The sequence below is a fragment of the Amblyomma maculatum genome, chromosome 6 (genome assembly GCF_055883805.1).
Source record: "Amblyomma maculatum isolate TAMU_Amacu chromosome 6, ASM5588380v1, whole genome shotgun sequence".
Classification (NCBI taxonomy): Eukaryota; Metazoa; Arthropoda; class Arachnida; order Ixodida; family Ixodidae; genus Amblyomma; species Amblyomma maculatum.
In genome coordinates, this window is record NC_139349.1 from 15,293,422 (window position 1) to 15,317,999 (window position 24,578).

Genomic DNA, 24,578 nt, shown 5'->3' on the forward strand with positions numbered 1-24,578 from the left:
GGCGACCAAGAAAGCGCGTGCGTACGAGGAGACACTGACAAAGCCGATGCAGTGACAATAAAAAAAACAAGGACAGAGTGCGTCGAGCCAATGCGCTGGTCGGGTGTGCTGGGGAAGCTTCCATCTCTCTCAGGTGGAGGAGGAGGGAAAGCTTAAGGCGCTGCTAGGCACGGCCGTTCTGAGGTAGAACTTTGAGCGCTCCCCCTTGAGATTTCCCGTGGCGTAAGGAACTCTTGTCCTCTCTGCCTCTGCACGGTGGAGCAGGCCATTCTGAGGGTGCACTGCACTATCCTCCCCTATTTGCTTTGTCCAGGTCCCCACTTCGCGGTTGCCCATGCTTTGTGGCAGGCGTGCAGCAGTGTTTGTGAATGTGTCTTTCTAGCGTGGTTCTCCTAGTGTGCCAGCATCGTTGCCACGATCTTGCTGGCCCTGGATTTTTCGTGAACAGCAATAGAGGATCCTCCTTCAGGTAGCGCGAAACAACCGGCGCAGAAGAGGAAGCGAACGGCAATACCACTAGAAGTTAAGCAGAACATTGTATGTGAGCACAAGGACAGCGTAAAAGTGTGCAACTTGGTGCACAAGTACGGCCTGACGCAGCCGACAGTATATCAACAATCATCCGCAACACGCTCAAGATTGAGAACGAAAGAGATTCCAGTGCTACCCATAAAATGGAAGACGGCCGGAAAAGGGTTCAGCAAGGGGGCCTACAAAGACTTAGAACCGGCGCTCTACCAGTGGTTCTTGAACACCCGTGATCGAACCTGCCGATTATTGGCCAGATTTTAGCGGAGAAGGTGAAGCACTTCGCATACCTCCTGCGCAACACCGATTTCCAGCCTGGTGGTGGTTGGATTCAACGGTTTAAGAAGAGACCTAGAATCATCTACAAGGCAGCCGTGGGCGAGGCAAGATCACTCGATGTTGACGCTAGGCAGAAGTGGCTTGAGGAAATGCTGCCCTAAATCCGAGAAGCATATGCGGAACAGTGGAGAGGAGACAGGGCCATTTTTTTCAGATGCTACCGTCAGAAACGCACGCTATCAAAGGCGATTCCTCTAAGGGCAGCAAGTAAAGCAAATTGCATGTGACCCTTTTCTTCGTGCCAACATAGACGGCAGCGACAAGTTCCCCGCCTTCATCACAGAAAAATCCAAGAATCCCCGCTGTTTTTGTGGTGCCGCGATGATCCCGGTTCACTACCATCATGAATAGCACGGATGACACACAAACTTTTCCGTGAGTGGCTGGTCGAGTTTGATCAGCGGATGCAGCACGAAGGCAGGAAGGTGGCATTGGTGCTCGACAGTTATAGTATGCACCAAAAAGCTCAGAAGCTCTCGCATGTGGAAGTTTTCTCCTCCCACCTAACACCACTGCACGCTTGCAGCATATGGATGCAAGTCTGACTGCTTGCTCCAAAGCACTGTATCGCCGATGTGTTTTGAGCAGACTCGCGCTGAACCTCGATATTTCTGTTTGAGAATGCCGACCGGCACCAGACTTGAAGATCTCGCTCCTGATGGCAGTGCAGTTCATTTCTAGAGCATGGGCAGAAGCAAGCTCCTCCACCATCATGAACTGCTTCAGGAAGGCGGGCTTCGCTGGGGATGCTGGCGAAGCGGAGGGTCACAAAGCTCCTGCCGACACAGGGATGATCAAACTTTGGTCCACAATGAGCGGCAGTGATGACGAAGCATCGGGACATGAGGAATTTTTAAATACCGACGATTCATGACAAATGAGCTGACGAACGAGGCTATCGTCGCAGCAGTCACTGGCGCAAAGGACAGGGACAATAGCGACGAGGACGATGAACCAAAACCTGCGCAGGTTGCATCTTACCAGAAGGCTTTGAGAATGATAGACACCCTGCGGAACGAACTTCGTTTTTGCTAACAACCTTCCACTGCACTATATTAAGCAGTCGGATGCCCTGCAGAAGGATGTCGGCCAGGCTGCCATGAAAAACAACGTTTACGGATCATGAGTTTCTTCCCGCTACAAAATAAAAAGTGTGAGCTCCCTTGTCCTAATTAAATGTGTAGGTCGTAATGTTTTCTTTGTTCTTTTGGCCTAGCCCGGTTATAACAATTATATAAGTGGGTTTGACTGCATTTCTAATGCCGCGAAAATGAGAAAGGATTTTCGCTTTGATTGTACACTTGCCAATGTATGCAATATATAAGAAAGAAGGCATCAAAACAAAGTGGCTAGACATTGCATGGTCCTCGTCCAACAAGAAATCTATTTAAGTATGGCTACAGCTCTCAGCAATTCTAAGCACTAGCACTCTGAAACTCTTTTTGTGAACCAATACATTAGTTTTATGAGTCTGGTGAGTTCCGCAGAAAATCTGCACTGGACTATCAGTCCATAATACTGAAGCCTCAAAATGCTAGCCTGTGTGGCTGGCCCCGGCTACCCTTCCCCCAAGATGTGCCCCTAAATGGGTACAGGTGTTGCTTAGCGGTTTTTCCCACTAAATTTAACATGTTTTCACAGTTTAGCTAGAAAATATGTTGTATTGTCTGAGGTTAAATTTTTCATAGCTTTAAGTCTTGTTGGCTTTTTGAGGCGGTTTTCAATGGCCATGCATATTTCTTTAAAAATAGGCCAACTTCTTTAATATTATATTCATTTCTGCGAGAGAATGCAACTGTGAAGGCATGACGTCACTGAGATGTCAAGGTAGTGAATACTGCAACACGCCCAATACACCTTGAATTTATTTAACCTATACAGCCTTTCTAAATGCAATTTTTCAGTCTGCTGTTGCCAGGAATGCAGTCCGGTGGACTGGGACTTATCAAGTATATGCAGTTTAGGATCCTAAAGATTGGCTGCAGTTCTCTATGTTTTGATACCTGGTACTGGAAGTTTCAAGTGAAAATGAATGCTCTTTGTGTGCAAAGAGCTGTCCGCGCCTTGTAAGTAATTCAAAAGTCTGCCACGAGAAAAAAATCGCAGCCACTCAACTGCAATGAAAGAAGCCCACACTCAGAGCAAGAAAAATCGTGGAAACACAACCGGACTCTGAGGTGAAGTCATGAACAAGTACAGGGATGCTTCTGACAAAAATCCCTTCTTCGAGCAGGCTGAATTTGCTCTCTCCATGCTGATGCTGCTCTGGTTAGAACGCAAAGGTTATATGCATGTTCAGTCAAATAAACATTATCAAATGTAAACAGGGAACCCAATGTGAACAGAGATGACGAATCCCATATTAATTAATTCAGCAGGACTCCAAAGACAGAGCAAATATCACTCGGGCTACAAACTCTTTGCAAATTTAATCCAAAAGGTCAGCGCGATATAAAAGCATGCATTAGCAGCAGTGTTGGAATCCTGCCCAGAGCCAGTGGTAAAAGCAGACATTGGCCCGCAAAGTGTGCAGCAATCCAAGATGAAGCAGATGGCGTGTTTTTGAGGGCAAAATAGCTTCCAGTAAGCATTTTATTCCAGAAAAAAAAAAAAGAAGAAGTGCTTTCAGAGCTAATTTAAACATGCAGAAGGCAGGCTGGATATTTCCAAGAATGAAAGTGTTTGTAGTTCAAAGTTCCAAGTCATAAGAACAAAAAGTGCTTTTTAACACTTGTATAATAGTGTTTATATTGCTTAGTTACTGACTAAATAACAAAATAAAATGCACAAAAATATTTTTTTGATGCAGATGTTGAATTCAGAAGTATTTAGCAGGATTCGAGGATTCCTGTAGTAGGTTTTCTGTTTTTGAAATGGCAAAACTAAGGCAACAACTGTCAAATCCAATCAGCAAAAACTCCAGTTTACGTTACATCAATAGTTGTAGAGCAAAAGTAAATACAGCTAAACCTAGACATAACAAAACCAAGAAAAGTGAGCAATTCTTTTGTTGCAAGTTTTAGCTGTATGCAGTTTTTGTATGAAGATTCAAAAGAAGAAGCAGAAATGCACCAATATGAAAAATAAATGCAGGTTAAATCACCTGGCAAGTGTTCACATGTAAACCGGCATTACCTTGGACGACTAGGAGTCTTTTGAGGTTACCATAGTCTGATGAAACTTGTACTGAAGGTATTGCCCTCATTTCTGAATGCTTCTGCCAAGTATGGCAGTCATGTGACATTCCGAATATTCGAAATATTGAATATGAGTTAAATGCATTTATTAATCAATTTGTATTCGAAAAACTGATATCTGGAAATTTTGAATGAGCAAAAGATACAGAGTACAACGAAAATGCTTGAACTCACAAACAAAACGCCCCCGTTGCATTTTGTGAAGACAGCCCTTCCTTTCTGTTAGGGAAGAACTTGATGAAACAGGGTAAAAACGTAGTTCTCACTTCGAATGCATGAATGAGGGTTTCATTTCGAATGCAGACATCATCATGCAGATGTTCATCAGATAAAATTACTGTGATAAAATTTATACTGATTTTTCAGTAGACTATACACTCTGTGCAATTCTAGTCTAGCAAACCAATATTTTCAAAATCCCTGACTTTTCTAGGCTTTCCCTGATTATTTCAGGTCAAATTCCCTGATGAATGAAGAGGCTCAAAAATGCAGCTGATGATAATGAGCATAAACAATTAATATCCAACAAAAAGCTATTTCTAATCATATTCTGCAGTTTACAATAGCGAAAGGCTGTTATTAATGTTAATGGCAGGTAAAAACGTCTCAAGTTTACCGAAAATTAAAAGCGCACTGATGCCAGCCTCAGCAAAGCTCTTTGATAGTACCAGTTGCGAAATTTCCTACAGGCCCCATGTATCAAAAAACGGCGGTTTTGATTGGTCAAAATTCAAATGTATTAGGAGCCTCGATGCGAGGCACCCTAGGTCATGGTCGGTCTCGAGAGAGAGCAAATTCTTAAATATAACAGCCGTAGAGTTAAAGGAAGACACGAGTCTTAGAACAGTTAAAAATTGTCAAAAATCGAATTTGAGAACAACTCATTTCTGGAACGTTTATCCTTTCAAGCACCCGCACTCAAATTATTAACGCTGAATTAGGTCAGGAAATGCGACAAAACTGACTTTGAAAACGTCATGGCAGCCACAAAATGCCCCCCCCCCCCCCCCCCCCCCGCCCCCCTTTCTCTTAAAAAAAGAGGAATTGTGTTTGAAATTCCCACACTTGGTTTAAAGCTGTATTCTTTGTGTGCAATTTGCGCTATCTCAAAATGGCTTCGCTCAAGCGAACTCGCTGCGCGCGCCGTTTTTCTTTTATGATTTCCCTGACATTTCCCAGATTTTTCCCAGTGTATGAAATTTCCCCGACGATTCCCAGTTTTCCCGGTTGCTAAACACAGAGTTCAATTTTATTTGCAAATGCATGTGGATTCTGAAATAAACAAGATGGAATAATGTTTGCTATTTTTTAAATTTCCACTTTTTTTCATTGCTCAGATATTCATTATTCATTCCCATATTCGAAGGCTTTTTTTTCCCCATTCGTATTTGAAAATTTCGATATTCACACACCCCTAATTCCGGTGGAAATTTTTAAAGTCTGCCATTTTAGCAGCCTTGGTTCACATGATTACCATTGGCAACACAGCATTTTCAATGACATTCATTGCATACACTATTAGCTCCTCTAAGCTTCACAAGAACAATTTCAGGCTTGTATTTTAATGTGACAGGAAATTTATTAGAGGACTCATTTTCAGTCATTACTTGAGCCATTCCACATAATGCAAGAGTGTTTTTCATTTAACATTTGTGATTTCATTGCTGCACCAAGCAGAACATCATCCCTGTCCATGGACTCTTATCAAATGTCTTTTCTTGGTCTGCCCAGCCAACAGAGCACCGTTGCCATAGAAAACAAAGAAAACAAAACCTATCCTCACTTAAGTCCTTGGCAATCTGCCGCCCATTCATCCCTGCTATCGGCATATGCCGGCTATCGATGCTGGAAGCGAAAGTAAAGAGAGTATTGTGTTTACCCTGTAGAGACTTCGAGGGTCCTGGAGTGCCCCCAGTTAGGTCAGCTGTATTGGCTCACTGCCGTCAGTGATGCTTGTCTTGTGGCGGCTTGTTTCATTGTTGCAAAATTTTCCCGTGGTTTGGACGGATTTCAAGCAACGCAGTATGTACTGGCTAATAAATGGTCAGTACAGCAAGTTGAAAGATCTATGGCCATTTTACACTTAGTTAAAAAATATGAGCCCTGGGTGCAAAACTGTCAAGGCACTGCTCACCTGGCCCGTGTGGGAGAGCAAGAACTGTGCGAGGGCGAGGGAGGAGCGGGCATTTGGGGAGCCCGCACGAGGAAAGCGATGCTCTTCTGTGCCAGCCATACCATCCTCCCCAAAGGACGGCAGCTGCAGCACTTCCACATCGCTCTCGTCTACCACCTCGTAGAGGAGACGATACGTGCCATCAGCATCTACAGGGGTGCCCATACGTCACAGGGACAGTGACCAAAGAGAAACAAAGAGGCCTTATTACTACATGCCTATATCAGCAGTGGGCGAAATAATTAAGGTGCACAACATACAGTTAAGCCCCGTTATAACAAACGCACACTCATACAAACAAGAGGTGAAAGCTAGCATCTAGGAGAGTAGCAAAAACGTGCCAAGCCACCATCCAAAGTCGCGGTATGTTGCACCCATGACGAAGGTGCAAAGGCACCATTACAAAACAAGTTCCAGTTTCTCCTGTCCCCTCTCACTGATCTAAATGCTTCAGTGAACGGCATCTAACTAACCTAACCTCTGCTATTGGGCTGGCACACCCTGATCAAAAGAGCACTCCAGAAAAATATGCTCTCAGCTCATTTCTGTCATAAGACTAGTACTAGCATGGCACCATGTAGACCACAAAATGAAGCTCTCGAACCGACACCAGTTCATGCATGCTCTCAATTCTAGATGCTCAGCGTTCTCCCTCTCACCTGCCAAAGTGCTGCAAAACGACTGTGCACCATGCCCAACAATCAAGGCATTGTAACCTTTGCATGCGCATAAACCTGTCTTTGCCATGCTGCTGCAAGCACAAGAAGCCACCTGGGCACCGCCGCATTGTCTACGGACACGGCAATAACCAGAGAATAAGAAGCGGCTGGATTGTTGAGAACATCAAAAAACGGATGTTTGTGATGCACAGAAGCAATTTTGAGGGAGGCAGGAACACCCTAATGAGCAATGCGCCTCAAACAGTTGGTGTAACAGTGTGGCCATCGCAACATGTTTATCAGTCAGGGACCGTGTTTGGGGATGTCTAACCATGCTGGCTGCATTTTCTTATTAACCAAGCACCAAATAAGTGAAACCCTTCATCAATTTTGTTTTTTGCCAACATAAGAATATACTGCGAAATTCCAAACAGGCACCACCACCCATGCACTACTTCATGGCTAATTTCACATTTCCACACTGTTCTGCAAATTCAAGGCCACGCAAGTTGGTAATTCGTGACTAAAAACAGGTGCTAGGCTTGCAGAGTTCGAGGTAATAGCTCGACAAAACCACAACACACTTGATTGTGGTACAGGCATTTTTGCATTATTGCACAAAGGGCAGGCGATAGCATTATTGGGTCTGGTAATGCTGGGTGCATTACTGAAACCTGCCTATCATTTCGTAAACTTCTACTGAGGCAGGATTAGGTGTCATTTACTGCAAATCACACCGAGAAATAAAGCATAGTGTGGTGTTTACGAATTGCCGAAATGCCATTTTTTCCATATGCACTCTCTGTCACGTCACCTCCCGTAGCAGTACATGAATAGTTCTTTTCTCCAAGTTCCACAGATGGTCCTCAGGAGCTTTCAATATGGGGGAACCCAATTTTTCCCTGTTCTTTGGTCTATACACAGACGCCAAGAAGATAAGAGTAGCTTTCACTGCAGGAACTCGACGCAGGGAAAAAACGAATCGGCCTGTGCGGATCGACCACCACGATTATTTTGAAAGAACAAGACAGGTTTTTAAACTTCAGGGAACACTGAAGATGAGGTCATATCGAACTCAGATATTTTTTGTGCGTGGAGAAAGTCGGTACTTTCATCGCTCAGTGAAATTGCTTACCCAATGAGGTGCTGCGTAAAGTGGAAGGTGTATGTGCAGTAGCGGTGTAATGTAGTGTGTGGTCGTGTGTGCTGCACGCGGGACAAAATATAACTGATTTCGTCAAATAAATCAGCATTGAAGTTAGTGCGACATTTTCATTTGGCATTTTGCATGTCTACACACACGCCTGCAGCCAAGTTACGCCATTTTCATACCTAAGTTTGACCACCAGCCTATAACCACTGCTTTTGCATTACAACGATTTCAAAATAGCGAACAATTTCTTGCGGTCCTGCGTGATTCGTTATATTGAGATTTGACTGTAGTGCAGCAATTCCATGTCTGAAAAAACTTACTGCCACATATCTACACTACAGACAAGCAGAAAAGCAGAGGAACACATGAAAAACGACATCGAAAAAAGCGTAATTAGCGGCTCAGATTTTAAACCAGCATCCGAGCTGCAGAAACATAGGTACAAAGGCTATTTCTAAACGCCCAAGTTGAAGAAAAGTGCAGAAAAAAGCAAACAATTTTGGTTTGGTAGTGGTTTCATGGGGTTTAATGTCTCAGGCTATGAGACATATAATAGCAGTGGAGGACGCCAGAAATTTCGACCACCTGGGGTTCTTTAACGTGCCCAGACATCGCACAGAACACAGGCGCCTTGCTTTGCACCTCCATCAAAAAGCGGCCGCCGAAGCCGGGATTCGATCCCGCATTTTTGGGCACAGCAGGCGAGCGCCTTAGCCACTGTACCACCGTAGCAGAGTCGAGCAATTTTGGAAACAAATTCCATACTCGGCTACGTGAATTAAAGGTCCGGAGAACAGCAAAGCACGAGAAGTTAGGAAGGTTGGCTCACCAACAGTGGGACACCACCAGAAGCCAACATAGCGGTTGAATTCCTCTTGAGTCACGTAGGAAGGTATGCCCACACTGACTGGACTGTCAGACACGCTCGCGCCTTCTGCCGATGTGCCACATACAAAAAGAAACAGATAGTAGCCAACATCGCTGTGCAAAGCAGTAGTTTAAAATGGGCCAAGCAACAAACGAGACTTTTCTGCACGACAACAAAACGCCTTTAAATAACAGGCATGGCAAATTTATTTTGATTCACGTAAAAACTCACTCTTGGCAAAACACCCGACATGGGCACAGTTCTCACCAGAACTAGATACCTATGCCACCTGTGTACTGTGCCAAATAACTACAACAATGCCATTGCCAACTCAAACGGCACTTCTGCTGCGCGGCGTGAGATGCATGCAGCTTGAGCTCCAGCACTCCGATCTGGCCCATGGAACCACACTTAAGGGTGAGCTCCTGTCATTCAATTTTTAAATATAGAATGATGTGAAACGCATGCATGCAGCGCACAAGTTGGCCCCTTCTGTTATCCTCTGCAGTTCTTCATATGGCGCGCCACTTATTCTAGTGATATAAAAGACTGTGTAGTCAGGTTCAAAGCCAGCTATCGACTGCTTCATGGCCAGATGCAATTGACATACCGTGTAGCGCTGGACTGCTTCATGGCCAGATGCAATTGACATACCGTGTAGCACTGGAGTTTCATTTGACAGCCCACAAGTGTGCAGTGGCCATGCAGCGGCCATCTGCGAATTTATATGATGCACGCCTTTTGCGACGCGTTGGCAATCAATTTTACGAGGGAAGGGGAGGCTACCTCACATATGACAAAAGCTGAACAAGGTAGTACTGCAGTTCAGGAAAGGTGAAGTTTTGCCACAAGTTCAGGTAAACGAGAACAGAACCCATAAGACAATTTTCCAGAAATTAGACGAAGATGATTACACTCGCCACCTATTGTCACGGTCTTGCAGAAGTGGTGCTGATGATTAGCCTCAAGGCTAGGCTTCAGGCGTCAGCACAGATGCATTTGAAAGTAGAAGGGGAGAAAGCACCATAGCAGCTGAAGTGATAGACGACCACATGCAAAGCATGCAGAGGCCGTGGAATCAAATCCCATCAGCAGCATACAGCCTTTCTTTTTACTTTTTGGAAAATGACCTTCCACAGAAATATAGAAACCAAATTTTTGTCACATGCTTTTGTCTTGATAATGATGCCTAAGACATATTGCATAGAAGTCGTCTTGTGGTATCCTACGAACACTAATTATAAATTTCATTGTCAACAGCCGAGAAATGGCTAAGGCATCAAAGTTGCATACAAGTCACCTAAGGGATGAAAAAACAGATATCATCATTCCATCATTTTGATCCACTACAACCTGCTTCCAGAGCTGGAATTACAAATGAGGAAGAAGCGATTATATCGCAGCTTTTCATCCCTCACATACCCTGTATGAAACCTTGACGTCATAATGACTGCTCGACTATTGAAACAGACCAAAATATGTGAAATAAAAAATTTGATTATGCATTATTTCAGTGGTCATATGCAAACGTCCTGTGATTTCCGTAGAGCTACGCACTACACATCCTCACAGCAAACGTCCTGTGATTTCCGTAGAGCTACGGACTACACATCCTAGCGGGTAACAAAACATACAACCTAAACCTTATATTTCTTTGAAATACCATTAAGGATTCTTTTTCCCATTCCCATTTGCATCTTTCATAACAAAAATCCCTTCCCCTAAACTTTCCTGCCTGAATGGCTGTTGGCCTCTTTCGCATATGTATTCCTCATCATGTTGTCAGTAGTATAAGTTGGTCTGCTTATGGCTATACTCGGGGACACTTTTTCTTGGAAATGGAGCCAAACCTGAAGAACCGAAACGCATCATCTTTCTACGCAGCTGAATATAGCCCCTAGTTACATGATCAATTTGTGCAAACAAAAATTGAAATCATAGCGCTAGTTATTTACGGTATATTTTTTATCACGGAACCAAGTTTCCGAAATGAAGCTGTTATGCCTAAAAAGATGGCGACAGCCGCCTGTTCGGATCGTTCCGGTTGTTCTGGCTCGTCCACTCCGCACGGGTAGGAAGCGTTTTCACCAGACAAAATTCGAGTCAAGTTAGAAACGCTAGCTATTGAAGCAAACGAAGGAAATATCTAAAAACGTCTATGCAGACCGAAAGCTGCGCGGTCGAACTACGTGGTGGAGTGACATATCTAAAGACGCCCCGTTTCCCTACCTTTGTGCCCATTGCCAAGAAAAAGTCTCCCCGAGTATATATAGCAGCAAAATTAAGCCCACTGAAAGGCATGAGGAGTACTGAGACACCTGAATGGATAAAGAGGAAAAAAAAAAGCAAGAATCGGCCACCCACCTAAACGAGTGTGCGTGAGCCGCACCTCAGCACCTGACCCCAAGTGTGTGACCCAGAGGTCACCGGCAGACACAAAAGCCACTAGGTCACCATTGCAAGGACACAGCTGCGCATTGAGACGTGCACAGCTAAGCGACGTGCGAAGTTCCACCGGGAAGTGTGGGCCACCCTGGGAACAAACACATCACAATCAGGTCCCAAGGCCAATCTATGCTCAATATGCTCACAATCAAGTAGCAATGTCAGAAGAAAACCAGCAGCACTGAAGCCCTCTTGCGCTATCACTCTCTCGTTTCTTTTTAAAAGGCAACCAGCTCTAAGGTGTGCTATAAAGAAATACATTCAGTTTCCTCAATGCCAAAAATTGTAGCTTTCAGCAAAGAACTGTTGAAGTAGACGGCTCTAAACAACACTATAGCCAACAATAAGGAAAATCAAAATTTCCATGAATATGCGACAAAGCAGATCAGCTTCAAACCAGTCAAAATTGTGATGCGTTATGCAATCAATTTAAGTAGTTGGAATTAGCCTGGATGACTAAAAAAATTATGGTTTTCAAAAAGAGAGGTCATGACAGCATTAAAAGGGGTGCCAAAGCATTCTGAGTGGCCACACTGGTGCCCCAACAAGAAGCACCTAATACTCAGCTGAGTAAAACAAAGCAATAAGCAATAAGTAATCAAAACAATAGCATAACTACAATTTTACCACTGCAATGTTTGACAATCACGTAAAACAAGACATTTCATTTTTCTCAGCACTTTACTGGATCTTCACGAAGCCCCCCTTTGAGGACAGATGAAAAATTAGTGACACACTGGTTACCCATTAAATATCTGTCCATATTGACCATACTGTGCTTCAAATTCAAGCTGTAACTTGCGACCAACTTGAGGGAGTTATAGAATGAAGGCCTCATCAACTAGACACATAACCAGCTATCTTCACTGACCACACTGAACCTTACTACTGCACAGACATGACAGCCTAAAGGCCTTCTAATTTAGGACTTGAAACACACAAGCCAAATACTGCTGCTTATTTACTGTTATAACCTCGTTATAAGAGACACTCAAGGGACCCGAAAATGATGTCTTTTGTAACCAAGGTCTCCTGTAACCAAAAATTCTTACCAACTCGTATGTGCTACAGTTTAGATTTCCTTATCTGAATTCTGTTCCATATCAGTGTCAAACTGTTTTGTTGCAATATATCGGGAACCAAGAAGGAGCGCCTCGAAGTCAAGAGGAGGTACTCCTTCTCGGTTCGTGACATATTGGAACAGAAAAGGACACTGATATGGAACAGATTTAGTTAAGGGATTCTAAACTACCGTACATACGAGTTGGTACGAGTCAGCTGCATTGTATGAGCATACCTGGGTTAATTGTGAAATTGTGTCTTTTCTAAATAGTGAAGAAGTTACTTTAGGGACCTGCAAAAGTTGTCCTTAGTAACAGAGTGTCTCTTGTAACCATGTCTCTTGTACGCAATGTTATTAACATGGCAAACATGGGAAAACCAACCGAACCATTTTCAAGTGTCTCTTGTAATGAGATTTTACTTTGCATGGACACAAAAGGCACACTTGTACGAAAGACAAAGCACACTAACAACTCTTTTCACAGCAAAGAAAATCTGAAATGTGTAGCTAGGGAACTGAGGAGCAAAGAGCAAAATATTATGCAGGTTTAATTACGGTTAAACCAACGGTAGAGCAAAAGCTAGCCTCGCAGCCCGTTGTCATGGTGTTTCAGCAGCTCATGCAATCTTCTGGCTCTCCTATATTTTCTTTCTGTTCTGGTTGCTTAGCCACATAAACAGGGTGCACAAACCATAATACAGGACTGCACTTAAAGTCTGCTTATTAAGAACGGAAATGGTGAAAGCCCCTTTACAGGACTGTTTTCATTAACTGCATCATCCTTTTCATTGCTACTATCATTCTTATGCTAGACAAGGAAAATTAAGGTCTGTTTCCCACAAGCCCAGCATGTAGTAATAGTTTGTACGTTCAACTGGGAATCAGAGGGGTAGTGGTTAGATTCCCAGTGGAAACAGATTTTTTTTTTCCTTGAAGAAATGGTTTTTCACCCAATGGATCAGCTGCCAAGAAACTTTACTTCAGATCCAGTGAGAGCAGTGAAAGTGTACATCACATCTGAACCATATGCTTTTAAAATAAAATATCATCATGTACACATTGAACTTTATGTATAAAAATGACAGCAGAAGCTGCAAGTTTCGGATTTTACTTATCTTCTCTGCTAGTTGTGTATAACAGCAAATACTTGTGAGCACATTTTTTCCTGCGTACAAGTCTATTTTTTGCGCTCGCTTATTTTTTTGCTTCCAAAAAGTATGCATTAACCCTGAAGCTCGATCAACTTTCAATTTTAGTGCTGCTACAGTGGCTCAGGTGAGAGGCAGAATACAGAGGGGGGAGTTCGCACCAGAGGCACATCATCACAGAAGAAGAGCGAGCCACCAGCGGGGAAGACAAAGCGTCCGGCTTGGTGGTCGAAGGCCGTGATGCCCCACGCCATGAGGCGCCGCCGCTCCCACTGTAGCTGCTCCTCACGCGATAGCCGACCAGGTGGATGGCACCGGTGGAATTTCGGGTCCAGCAAGGGGCGCCACTGGAGGACAGGAGGCACCGCTGGAACTGGTGCTACGCCCGTTGTCCCTTCACTACCAGTTCCGCAGCTAGATCCACTCATGCTGCATAGTGAAACAAACAGTTTGACAAGAGACAAACGTATCTGTGTGCTGAATTGGCTTGTTTTTGTTCCCAGAACACTTTGGGCCATTATTATGCGCATTTGCACACCATGCATTACATCAGGATGCATTAAAATCTGTTTAGTTCCCTACCACCCGGCAGGCAGACTGCCACCCAGGTGCCCACACAGTTAAATTACGTGCAGGCAATGGAATAAAGAACTTTCGAGACTAACATCTTTAGTCATGTTGTTAAGGTGAAATTGCGTGAGGGAAAGGCAGAAGCACATTTTCTCTATCATCCCCACTTCTTCACACGGAGGCTAAATGAGGTTTTAAGAGATTGGTGTACAGAGCAAAATGCATGATGCTACATAGTGGCAGGACCCTTGCCCACTATATTACAGGTGGTCACATATGGCAGCAAAAAGCAGTGAAAAGCACTGCTCTGGCCTTGTATGTCACTTAGGGTATATATGTATTAGCTTTCTCAATGCATTCAATTATGCACTGCACACTGTTTGCTTAACCTGTCATGTTATAGTAAAACTAAGAACTTATCCCAAAGTGAATTTTAAAATGGCAAACTAAAGTCATTAGCCAATTAGCTAGTCCAAGAAATTTTACACATGATGAACAGCACTTAAAGCAGTGATAAAAACAGTTACAACTGCTACAAAAAACAATCAGCATTGTGACTGCATGCAATGAGAGAACAAACTAATAGTTCGATTGAGCACTAGCACCAGAAAAAGGTTCTCCTTCATAGTAAACATAACGGACAGCTACATGGTGCTTAGCTACATGGATCAGAAAGAGCTTTTTTAGTTTTCAGCATGCTTCAGGGGACAATACTCAGCACTGTGACATAAACCTGTTTCTTTTTTAATGCAAGCAACCGCTACTATGTCTCAGGTAACGTATGCCGGATGCTTCAGTAACTTGCTGTGACAAAATTTAAATAAACATGCACTGCGCCACTGGAAGAGAGCCATTTCCAATCACAGGAGTCCCCACTCGCATGCAGTGTTTCTACCTGTTGGCATGAAATGCAATTCGTGCCAGGTGGTTATGGCTGTTACGCTAAACATGCACAAGGTACTTGCAAAATGTCACTTATAAATGATAGTATCCACTGTGCCTGTCTTTTATACAAATTAATTGCAGCCTTGGAGGCAGTCAGTGAAAGCCACCCGTAATCCAACTCGGTTCAAAGTACCCATGGCTGAGCAAAATTTCATAACACTTCAGGCTTAATACCTGCTGTGCCAGATGTGCAGCACCACATGCACAAACTTCAAGCCAATGACCCTGATGTAAATAACAATTTGATGAGTTTTACACAAATCGCTCCTCCTCCCCCCCCCCCCCCCCCTTTCACACTACTCCTGCAGCAAACTGCAGCAGAAACAACATCCTACTGAACCCCAAACATTTATTCATAATTTTCAGACAGATCAGTCATTCCTGTAGTATGTTCCTTGTGTCTGATGCTGTTCTTACTGCTGTCACTGCACAGCTTGAGTGCAAATATGTGGGCTTTAAATATTTACTCTTTCAGTCCTTCAACTGGCTTTGACAGCTTTTTCCAACATAACATTTACATTATACTCGTGAAATATTGATGAAATTTTCTCAAATTTATTAGCTGGCTTCCGAGTATTACACCATGGCACATAACAGCATTACATCTAAACAGAGTGACAGAAACCTTAAAGGCATTAAAAACTTTGTCATTCCCAAAACATGCATAACACGGGTGAAACTTTAGTTGGACATAGCTCCCTTATTAGCAAAGCCTGCCAAAAGACAGCTCCTGCTGTTAAAGGCCCAATGCTACAGCCCTGCCCCTTTCTGTGGACGTGTAAGTCTCTCACCCAGTGGCTGCCAGGATGCTGCCTGCCTGGGTCTGTGCTGGAGGCAGGTCGACATAGTGCAGGCTGCTCTCGCGTCCCTCTGTCAGCGGGCTGAGAAAGTAGAGGCGGCCCTTGCCAAAGGTGACACTGCTGGGCAGGCGTGAGGCCAGGCCATACAGGCGGCAGCGTGTCTGCCGGACGGCTTGCCGCAACTGCAGCCAGCTGCGCTTGTGTACACTTCCTCCCACTGAGACCCCTGCCACTCCCGTGCAGAACTCGGGAGGAGAACCCGGCACCCCCTCAGTGACCAGGCCCTCCATGGGCCCTGTATTACAGGGGCAAAGAAAACAGCGTCAAGTTGTGCAGTGGTCGCCTTGCCAAATAGGCCAGAAGCTCCTTTACAGGCCACTGATCAGGAAAAGAACGAAAATAGGTATTGTAGCTGAAATTAAGCAGAAGTGGACATGGGAAGGCCATGTGACATGTATAACAGGCTATCAGCATCTTTGGAGGCACATTCACATTTCTGAGTCATAGATGTTGCTCGACTGTTTTGGACAATTCATCATGGTCCCTCCCTACTTTCTTAGGGCTCAGTGACTGTAATTAAGTGGCCGTAATCGATCATATAACATCCTCGAATTGCAGATGAGAATGTGCCCTTTGAATGAGAGAAAGGAAATCAGGAGACTGAAAGCATATTTGGGAATGGCAGAGAATGAGGCTACATTTGAGATGTAAAGTGACCTATGTCAAGACAGAGATAATCAAAAAACGCATGGAGAGTGCTTTATTCTCCAGTAGACTCAATGATGACTGTAATATATGTTAGCTAGTTGGTTCACATCTCATCATGGCATCAAGCTCCACGGTGAAATGACCCAAGCCTAGTGAGAAACACAATGCTGCCGCATTCTCGGCTGTAATATCTCATTAAGTTCATGCTTCTGGAACAAGTCAATCATGGCAAGTGGGCAATTAATGACAAGAGAAGTTTGCTGCCAATATATAAAAGAGGCAGGAAGCAATGCAGGTACCAAGCACACAGTGCAAAGCATTTTGTTGTTGTCCAATGTTCTGTTCATCACATAGAATCCCATACTGATCATTACGAAACCCTAAATTGCCACACCAACATAACAGTGGTTCGTGTTTGGAGTACAGGAAACAAACATATGCTGAACAGCACCCCAGTGACAAACTATCCCTCAGAAATAAGATAAAGAGCACCTCAACTTCCTACCTTAAAGTTGCATTAAGAAAATAATGCAGAAAAATTAAGAACACAGGTCAGCGAGTGCACTAAACGGGCTCAAATTCATAACAGATTACGCTCTTCATATGAAAGCACCCGAATAAAAAATAAAATGCCGAAGAACCTGCCTTGTTTTATGGGCCGTCCAGGTGACACTGCCATAAACTGTAACCAGACGAGATATACATTTCCGACCTGTTCTTAGCGCTTGTTTAAGGGCTCTGCTTTCACAGTTCTGGTGACCGTCAGTGGCTTGAATGCGGCAAGTAAAAAATCCCAGACGAACTGCGTAAAGCCTTGAAGTTCTGCCCTTGCGTGAGCCGGCGCCTGCCCTTCGTCGCTTTTGCTTAGAGCGTCTGCTAATCGGCCTTCGCGTATACCGGCCGCTCAAACGAACGTCACTGGCACTGATAAAGACGCGGTGGCATACTAGGCTCAATTGTTTTCCGGCTTCGATACTGCTCACTGACTGCGTCTCCATTCCCTTCGACAAAGGTCGCACCTGTTGAGAACCAACCGCCCCTAGCTGCCAGTCATTACATGGGACCATAAGCTTCTGAGATCAATCAGCACCGAAGGACCGGGTTTCTTAGCAACTGCCCACCTTGCAGCGGAAACCTACAGCGAAAGCATCAGCAGCACTCCCTAAATGGACTGCCGCCAAACTCGCGGGCGGTTGACAAGAGCTGCGCTCACTTGCCGAGATAAAGCGGACCAGGAATGTCCACACCAGCATGCGGGGTAGAGTGAAACCAGGCACTTACTGGTCTTTCCGTAGGCCGCTATAGTATTAAATAGCTGTCCTCGGGAGGGTTCCTACAGTCTGCGTGCATCCCTTAAAGCTGCGTAGCCGCAGAGAGCTGAATTATCCGACGAACTCCCGATTTGCAGCAGTCTTCCGTCGGTCCATGCATGCCACTGGCCATCCGGAGCAACAGAGGGTCCGTGCGGGCGACACCGTCGTTATGCGGACATAGCGACGATGCCCTCCCGCAACACAATTACAAAACTGACCCCGTACCCCACGTTGCACTCGCATCAAGCGTTAATTTAAAATAAGCAGCGCACGGTATTTCGGAACACCGGACACATACCACCAGCACCGACGGCGCCATTGAACGCGGCCGCCACTGTTCCTAGCAGCCCATGCAGTCCGAGGTAGAATACGAGCAAGCTCAGTAGAATGCTTTTCGTAATAAACGCCAGGGGCGGTAGTTACTTCACAATAAATGTATTGTGTGCGTGTGTGTGGTTCGGTTCAACTGTTCAACCACCTCCTTGGTTAAATCCTACAACACGGCCTTAGGTTAATTCGCACATTCTCTCATGTGATATCCAAATTAACGATGTTTTTGCGCGTTTTATTGTGCCATGCCCATTCTGACTCAGTTTGTCTCACCGGCCATGACTGTGCATCTATACACCAGTTTCGGTTTCATATTGCTGAATAATGATTTTGACGTCACAAGTGGGCGTGAAATTGCTTGAGGCCAATAAAAACTAAAATAACATCTCTTTGCGCGGTCGCGGTCATCCCGGCTTCTGCATGGAGCAGTTTACCGTGAATTAAAAGTTCAAGAGATGAACAAAATTTTGCAGCTCGCATGCAAAGAAAACTGCCAAGCCTTCGAAAAAAAAATGTTGCAACAGATTTACATGGCACTATAAATACGCTTCTCACAGTTTTCTCAACGTATTTTGATACCTCGACAATAAAAAAATGGCTGTGGTTATGCTTAAAGAAAGGCACATGATTAAGCACCGGTTCCAACTTTTCCTTACGACTCGGTTAAGGCGTCCGCGAAGACATGTGATACAGCGCCTTCTCTTTCCTGTAAACCAATTTGAAACGCCGCTGATGCCTGCTGCACTGAGTCTGCTTCTACATATGGTGTGTGTTGAGGCGTTCGAGGAAATGCCAAATAAATGGCGCCGCACGGACCCGAACGCCCGGCGGGGCACGTTTGCAGCTGTAAGAAGAAGGAAAAGAAAATGCACGGGCCTGCTACTGACTGTAGCTGAGCCACCTCCGCTGCCTGCCTGCCTGCCTGATTGATTGATTGATTGATTGATTGATTGATTGATTGATTGATTGATTGATTGATTGATTGATTGATTGATTGGAAGGGAAAGGCGCGATCACTGTCTCACTTGTTATCTGTGGACACCTCAACCGCGCCGTAGGGGAAGAAAGAAAGGTGGGAGTAAAAGTGGAAAGAGAGAAGGAGGAGCCGTAGTGGAGGGCTACAGAGTAATTTCGGCCACATGGGGATCTTTAACGTACTCTGATACAGCACCTCCCTTGATGGGGCTGGAACAGGTAGGTCACCGCCGCTTGCGGCGGAGGCTTGCCTGCCACCGAATTTATATCTGTTGTAGGCCGTCATTGCACCCGCCACCGCTTCGGTGGGGGACGACGGCTGTTGGTGCAGCGCGCGTCTTTCTCTCTCTTCCTTTTCTTTCTTCTCTATTTTCTCTTAGTCGCGTCCGTGTGCTGTGCGATCAGCGCACGTTAAAGATCCCCAGGTGGTCGAAATTACTCCGCATGCCCCGCCGGAGTGGTGCAGTGGTAAGACGCCCGACTACTGTCCGGAATACCCGGGTTCGAACCCAACCTCAGTGGCTGCGTTTCGATGGAGGCGAAACGAAGAGGCGTCCGTGTGCTGTGTGATGTCAGAGCACGTTAAAGACCACAGGGAACGCCACAAGGCTCTGTCTTGTCTCACTTTCTATTTAGCATTGCTATGAGGGGGCTACCAGCACAACTAAAGCAAATACCGGACTTAAAATTTAGCATGTACGCAGATGACATAAATATCTGGATAAATAAAGGTAGCGACGCAGAAATAGAGAACAAACTCCAGGCTGCCGCAAATTAGGTGGTTGAGCACGCTGCGGAACGCGGTCTATCCTGCTCGCCGCAAAAGTCAGAACTATTCATCTACAACCCCAAATATAAGAAAAATAAAGCAGACATAAAGATAAATGTTGAAAACTACCCGGATCCACAAGTAGAAGAAATTAGAATCTTAGGAATGATCCTCCAAGCAAGAGGGCAGAACACAAACACCATCAAAAAATTGGAGAACTACGCAGCCCAAGTTACGGGCATATTAAGAAGAGTAGGGCTTAGACACGGTCTCAAGGAACGTAGTCTACTCAAAATGGCGCAGGCCTACATCATCAATCGCATATGTTATGCCACACCTTTTCTCAATCTCAAAAAGACAGAACGTGAAAAAATCGGCGTCATAATTCGAAAATGCGTCAAACGCGCACTAGGCCTCCCTGTCTCCACATCAACAGAGAAGCTGGAGAAAATGGGGATTCATAATACATGGCAAGAGCTCACTGAAGCTGTCAGAATCTCTCAAATGGAAAGACTAAGTCAGACGGAGACAGGCAGAGCTATTCTAGACTGGGTCGGACTCCAATCAGACAGAGGCCCACAGACGAAAACATCTATCCCTCCCAACATAAGGGAACACATACTGGTACCACCTTTACCTCGAAACATGCACCCAGACTACAACAAAGAACGCAAACACAGAGCCAAAGCCATCGCTAAAAGAATGAAACGCAAAGCAGTCGATGAAGTTGCTTATGTAGACGCATCATGCGGACGACACGGAGCAGCTGTCTCGGCAGTAATAAATGGAGAAGGTGCACCTAAAATTGCGGCCTCAACACGCACCCGTGACATTAATACAGCTGAAGAGGTCGCAATAGCGCTCGCATGCACTGGTACACAGGCCAAAACTATAATCAGCGACAGCAAAACGGCTGTCTGGAATTTTGCAAAAGGACGGATCTCAGAGGAGGCCAAAAAGATTCTTCTCACAAATCCCATTACTAGAACCATATCTATCATATGGATACCAGCACACGGGTCTGTCCCTGGCAACGAAACTGCGCACCTACTGGCCCGATATCTCTACCACCGGGCAGCGGTAGAACAGCCCGAATGCAAGGGAATTAAAGATTGCGCTATCACATACAATGAGATCACGGAATCTTACAAATTAGATCGAAAAGTATACCCTCCCCCAGATCGGTCTCTCACTAACAGTGAAGCACGCATTGGCACGCATCTGGAGGCGATTACAAGCCGATAACTACATCTGCCCTGTCTGGGTTTTCTTAACACAGACCGGGGAGGAAGAAGATTCTAAATGTAAAAATTGCGGACAAAAAGGCACGCTAGATCATATAATATGGCAATGCGCCGATTCCCCACGCGCCGGCATTAACATTGATAGTAGAGAAGCCTGGGAGGTTTGGCCGTTTGGCTGCGGAGCGGAGATCCCACCGTTCAGCGGCACGCGACCCGCCTGGCGGCTGAGGCCGTGAAGAGTGCTTGTAACCTCACCTAACCTCAGCCTGCGGGGCCCTCCTGACCCGCTCCCCGGCCTACGTGCCGGGGGCGGGAGATGAGGGGCTCCTTTTCGGTGGAAATAAAGTTTTCATTCATTCATTCCCCAGGTGGTCGAAATTATTCCGTAGCCCTCCACTACGGCTCCCCTTTCTCTCTTTCCACTTTCACTCCCACCCTCATCCCTTCCCTTACGGCGCGGTTGAGGTGTCCACAGAAAAATAAGTGAGGCGGTTACCGCGCCTTTCCCTTCCTATAAATCAATCAGTTTTTTTTTTCTCTTCTGTCTGCACGAGGCAGCGGAGGTGGCTCACCTACAGAGCCAGCAGCAGGCCCGTGCATTTTCTTTTCCTTCTTCCTACAGCCACAACAACAGCTCTGAAATCGCACAGCACACGGATGCCTCTTCGTTTCGCCTCCATCGAAACGCAGCTGCCGAGGTCGGGTTCGAACCTGGGTACTCCGGCATAGTAGTCGGGCGTCTTACGACTGCACCACCCCGGCGGCGTATTTGGGTTTGCTCGGTACGGTGGCTCCGCAAGGGACAAAGCAACAGAAGAGACGAAGAAAACGGGCTGTTCCGACTAGCATCTACCGCCCCGTGGAGCCGAGCAGCCTAGCGATTAGCGGCGCATGCTTTTTCAGTGGGCGTCACGTTGGACACGGCACTAGCTTGAGACAGCCTATAATACTATTACTACTACTACTACTAAATAATAATAATAATAATAATAATAATAATAATAATAATAATAATAATAATAATAATAATAATAATAATAATAATAATAATAATAATAATACACAGTAATATTTCTCTGCTAATTATTATTATTAATATTATTATTATGTCTGAATTGAATTGAACTGAATTGTCTAGTTAACGGCTGAATTAACTGGCTAAATATTATCTTCACAGTTTTAATTAATAATAATAATAATGATTGGTTCACAGGAAGGGAAAGGCGCAGTGTCTGTCACACTTGTGTCTGTGGACACCTTCATCTCTTGGTGTCTACAGACACGTGTGTGACAGATACTGCGCCTTTCCCATCCTGTGAACCAATTAATATTATTATCATTAATAATTAAAACTGGGAAGATATTTAGCCAGTTAATTTGGCCGTTATCTACAGACAATTCAGTGCCAACTTAGTGTAACGAGTCTTCCTCTATACTACTACTACTATTACTACTATTACTACTACTACTACTACTAGTGCTACTACTACTATTACTACTACTAATAATAATAGTGTGTCAGTGCACGTTAAAGAACCCCAGGTGGTCTAAATTTCCGGAGTCCTCCACTACGGCGTCTCTCATAGCCTGAGTCGCTTTGGGACGTTAAACCCCACAAACCAACCAACCAACCAGTTATAGTATTATAGGCTGTCTCAAGCTAGTGCCGCGTCCAACGTGACGCCCACTGAAAAAGCATGCACCGCTAATCGCTAGGCCGCTCGGCTCCTGGGGGCGGTAGATGCTAGTCGGAACAGCCCGTTTTCTTCGTCTCTTCTGTTGCTTTGTCCCTTGCGGAGCCACCGTACCGAGCAAACCCAAATACGCACCCCGGCGGGGCCCCCCGCTGCCTCGTGCGAACAGAAGAGAGAAAGTAGAGAAGACAAAGAGGGAGACAAAGAGCGCGCCGCAACCGCCGTCGTACATCACCTTAGCGGTGGCGGGTGCAATGACCGCCTACAACAGATAAAAATTCGGTGCCTGGCTAGTCCCTACCGCAAGCGGCATTGACCTACCGACCCAGCCCCGCGGGGCCAGGAACAGCCACACTTCACCACACACCTCACGGGGCATGTATGTATGACTCATTGTTCTACTGAGGAAGGGCTACCTATTCGCTGCGAGGTCGACCTAAAGGTGGCGCCACCGTCGCTTGATAGCGGAGTTCTGCAATCGGCGGCGCTTGCAGAAATGTTGCTATTGTGGCTGTAGGAAAAAGGAAATGAAAATGCATGGGCCTGCTACTGGCACTGTAGCTGATCAAAAATTGGTTAAATTGGTTCACAGGAAGGGAAAGGAGCAGTAACTGTCACACTTGCTCTGTGGACACCCGTACCGCGCCGTAAGGGAAGGGAGGAAGGTGGGAATGAAAGTGGAAAGAGAGAAAGAGGAGCCGTAGTGGAGGGCTACGGAGTAATTTCGACCACCTGGGGATCTTTAACGTGCGCTGACATCGCACAGCACACGGACGCCTCTTCGTTTCGCCTCCATCGAAACGCAGCCGCCGCGGTCGGGTTCGAACCCGGGAACTCCGGCACAGTAGTCGGGCGTCTTACCACTGCACCTGATTGATTTACAGGAAGAGAAAGGCGCGGTAACGGTCTCACTTGTTTTCTGTTGACTGATCTATTTAGAGGAAGGGAAAGGCGCGGTAACTGTCTCACTTGATTTTCTGTGGACACCGCAACCGCGCCGTAAGGGAAGGGAGGAAGATGGGAGGGAAAGTGGAAAGAGAGAAAGAGGAGCCGTAGTGGAGGGCTACGGAGTAATTTCGACCACCTGGGGATCTTTAACGTGCGCTGACATCGCACAGCACACGACGCCTCTTCGTTTCGCCTCCATCGAAACGCAGCCGCCGATTTATTTTATTTATAGGAAGGGAAAGGCGCGGTAACTGTCTCACTTGATTTCTGTGGACACCGCAACCGCGCCGTAAGGGAAGGGAGGAAGATGGGAGTGAAAGTGGAAAGAGAGAAAGAGAAACCGTAGTGGAGGGCGACGGAGTAATTTCGACCACCTGGGGATCTTTAACGTGCGCTGACATCGCACAGCACACGACGCCTCTTCGTTTCGCCTCCATCGAAACGCAGCCGCCGAGGTCAATACCATGCGCAGAAGAGAGCGAGGGGGCGCCGGGCCCCATACTGATGCTCGCGCCTTATCACCGCCACGAGCGAAACCGCGCTGCTTTCACCACTATTCGCAAAGGGCGCTCATGCCATGCAGAAATGTTGGCCTTCCGGGGTGGTGCAGTGGTAAGACGCCCGACTACTGTGCCGGAGTTCCCGGGATCGAATCCCGGCCTCGGCGGCTGCGTTTCGATGGAGGCGAAACGAAGTGGCGTCCGTGTGC

The 24,578-nt window shown here is 45.7% G+C and overlaps 1 protein-coding gene across 3 annotated transcripts in view; it reads right to left on the reverse strand.

Moving 5' to 3' along the window:
• LOC146185147 (dipeptidyl peptidase 9) overlaps positions 1 to 18,266 on the reverse strand; it is a 48,963-nt gene extending 30,697 nt beyond the window's left edge. For 2 of the 3 annotated variants that reach the window (XM_084606131.1, XM_084606129.1), the window contains exons 1-6: positions 17,878 to 18,265; positions 15,880 to 16,183; positions 13,735 to 14,002; positions 11,282 to 11,450; positions 8,879 to 8,983; positions 6,199 to 6,386 (exon numbers count right to left, since the gene is read on the reverse strand). In XM_084606131.1, the coding sequence (XP_084462257.1) occupies positions 6,199 to 6,386; positions 8,879 to 8,983; positions 11,282 to 11,450; positions 13,735 to 14,002; positions 15,880 to 16,178 (1,029 nt within the window). In that variant the 5' untranslated portion in view covers positions 16,179 to 16,183; positions 17,878 to 18,265. Of the gene's footprint in view, positions 1 to 6,198; positions 6,387 to 8,878; positions 8,984 to 11,281; positions 11,451 to 13,734; positions 14,003 to 15,879; positions 16,184 to 17,877 lie in introns of all 3 variants that reach the window. The other variant, XM_084606130.1, reaches the window with a different exon arrangement.
• Positions 18,267 to 24,578: the final 6,312 nt, after the last annotated feature.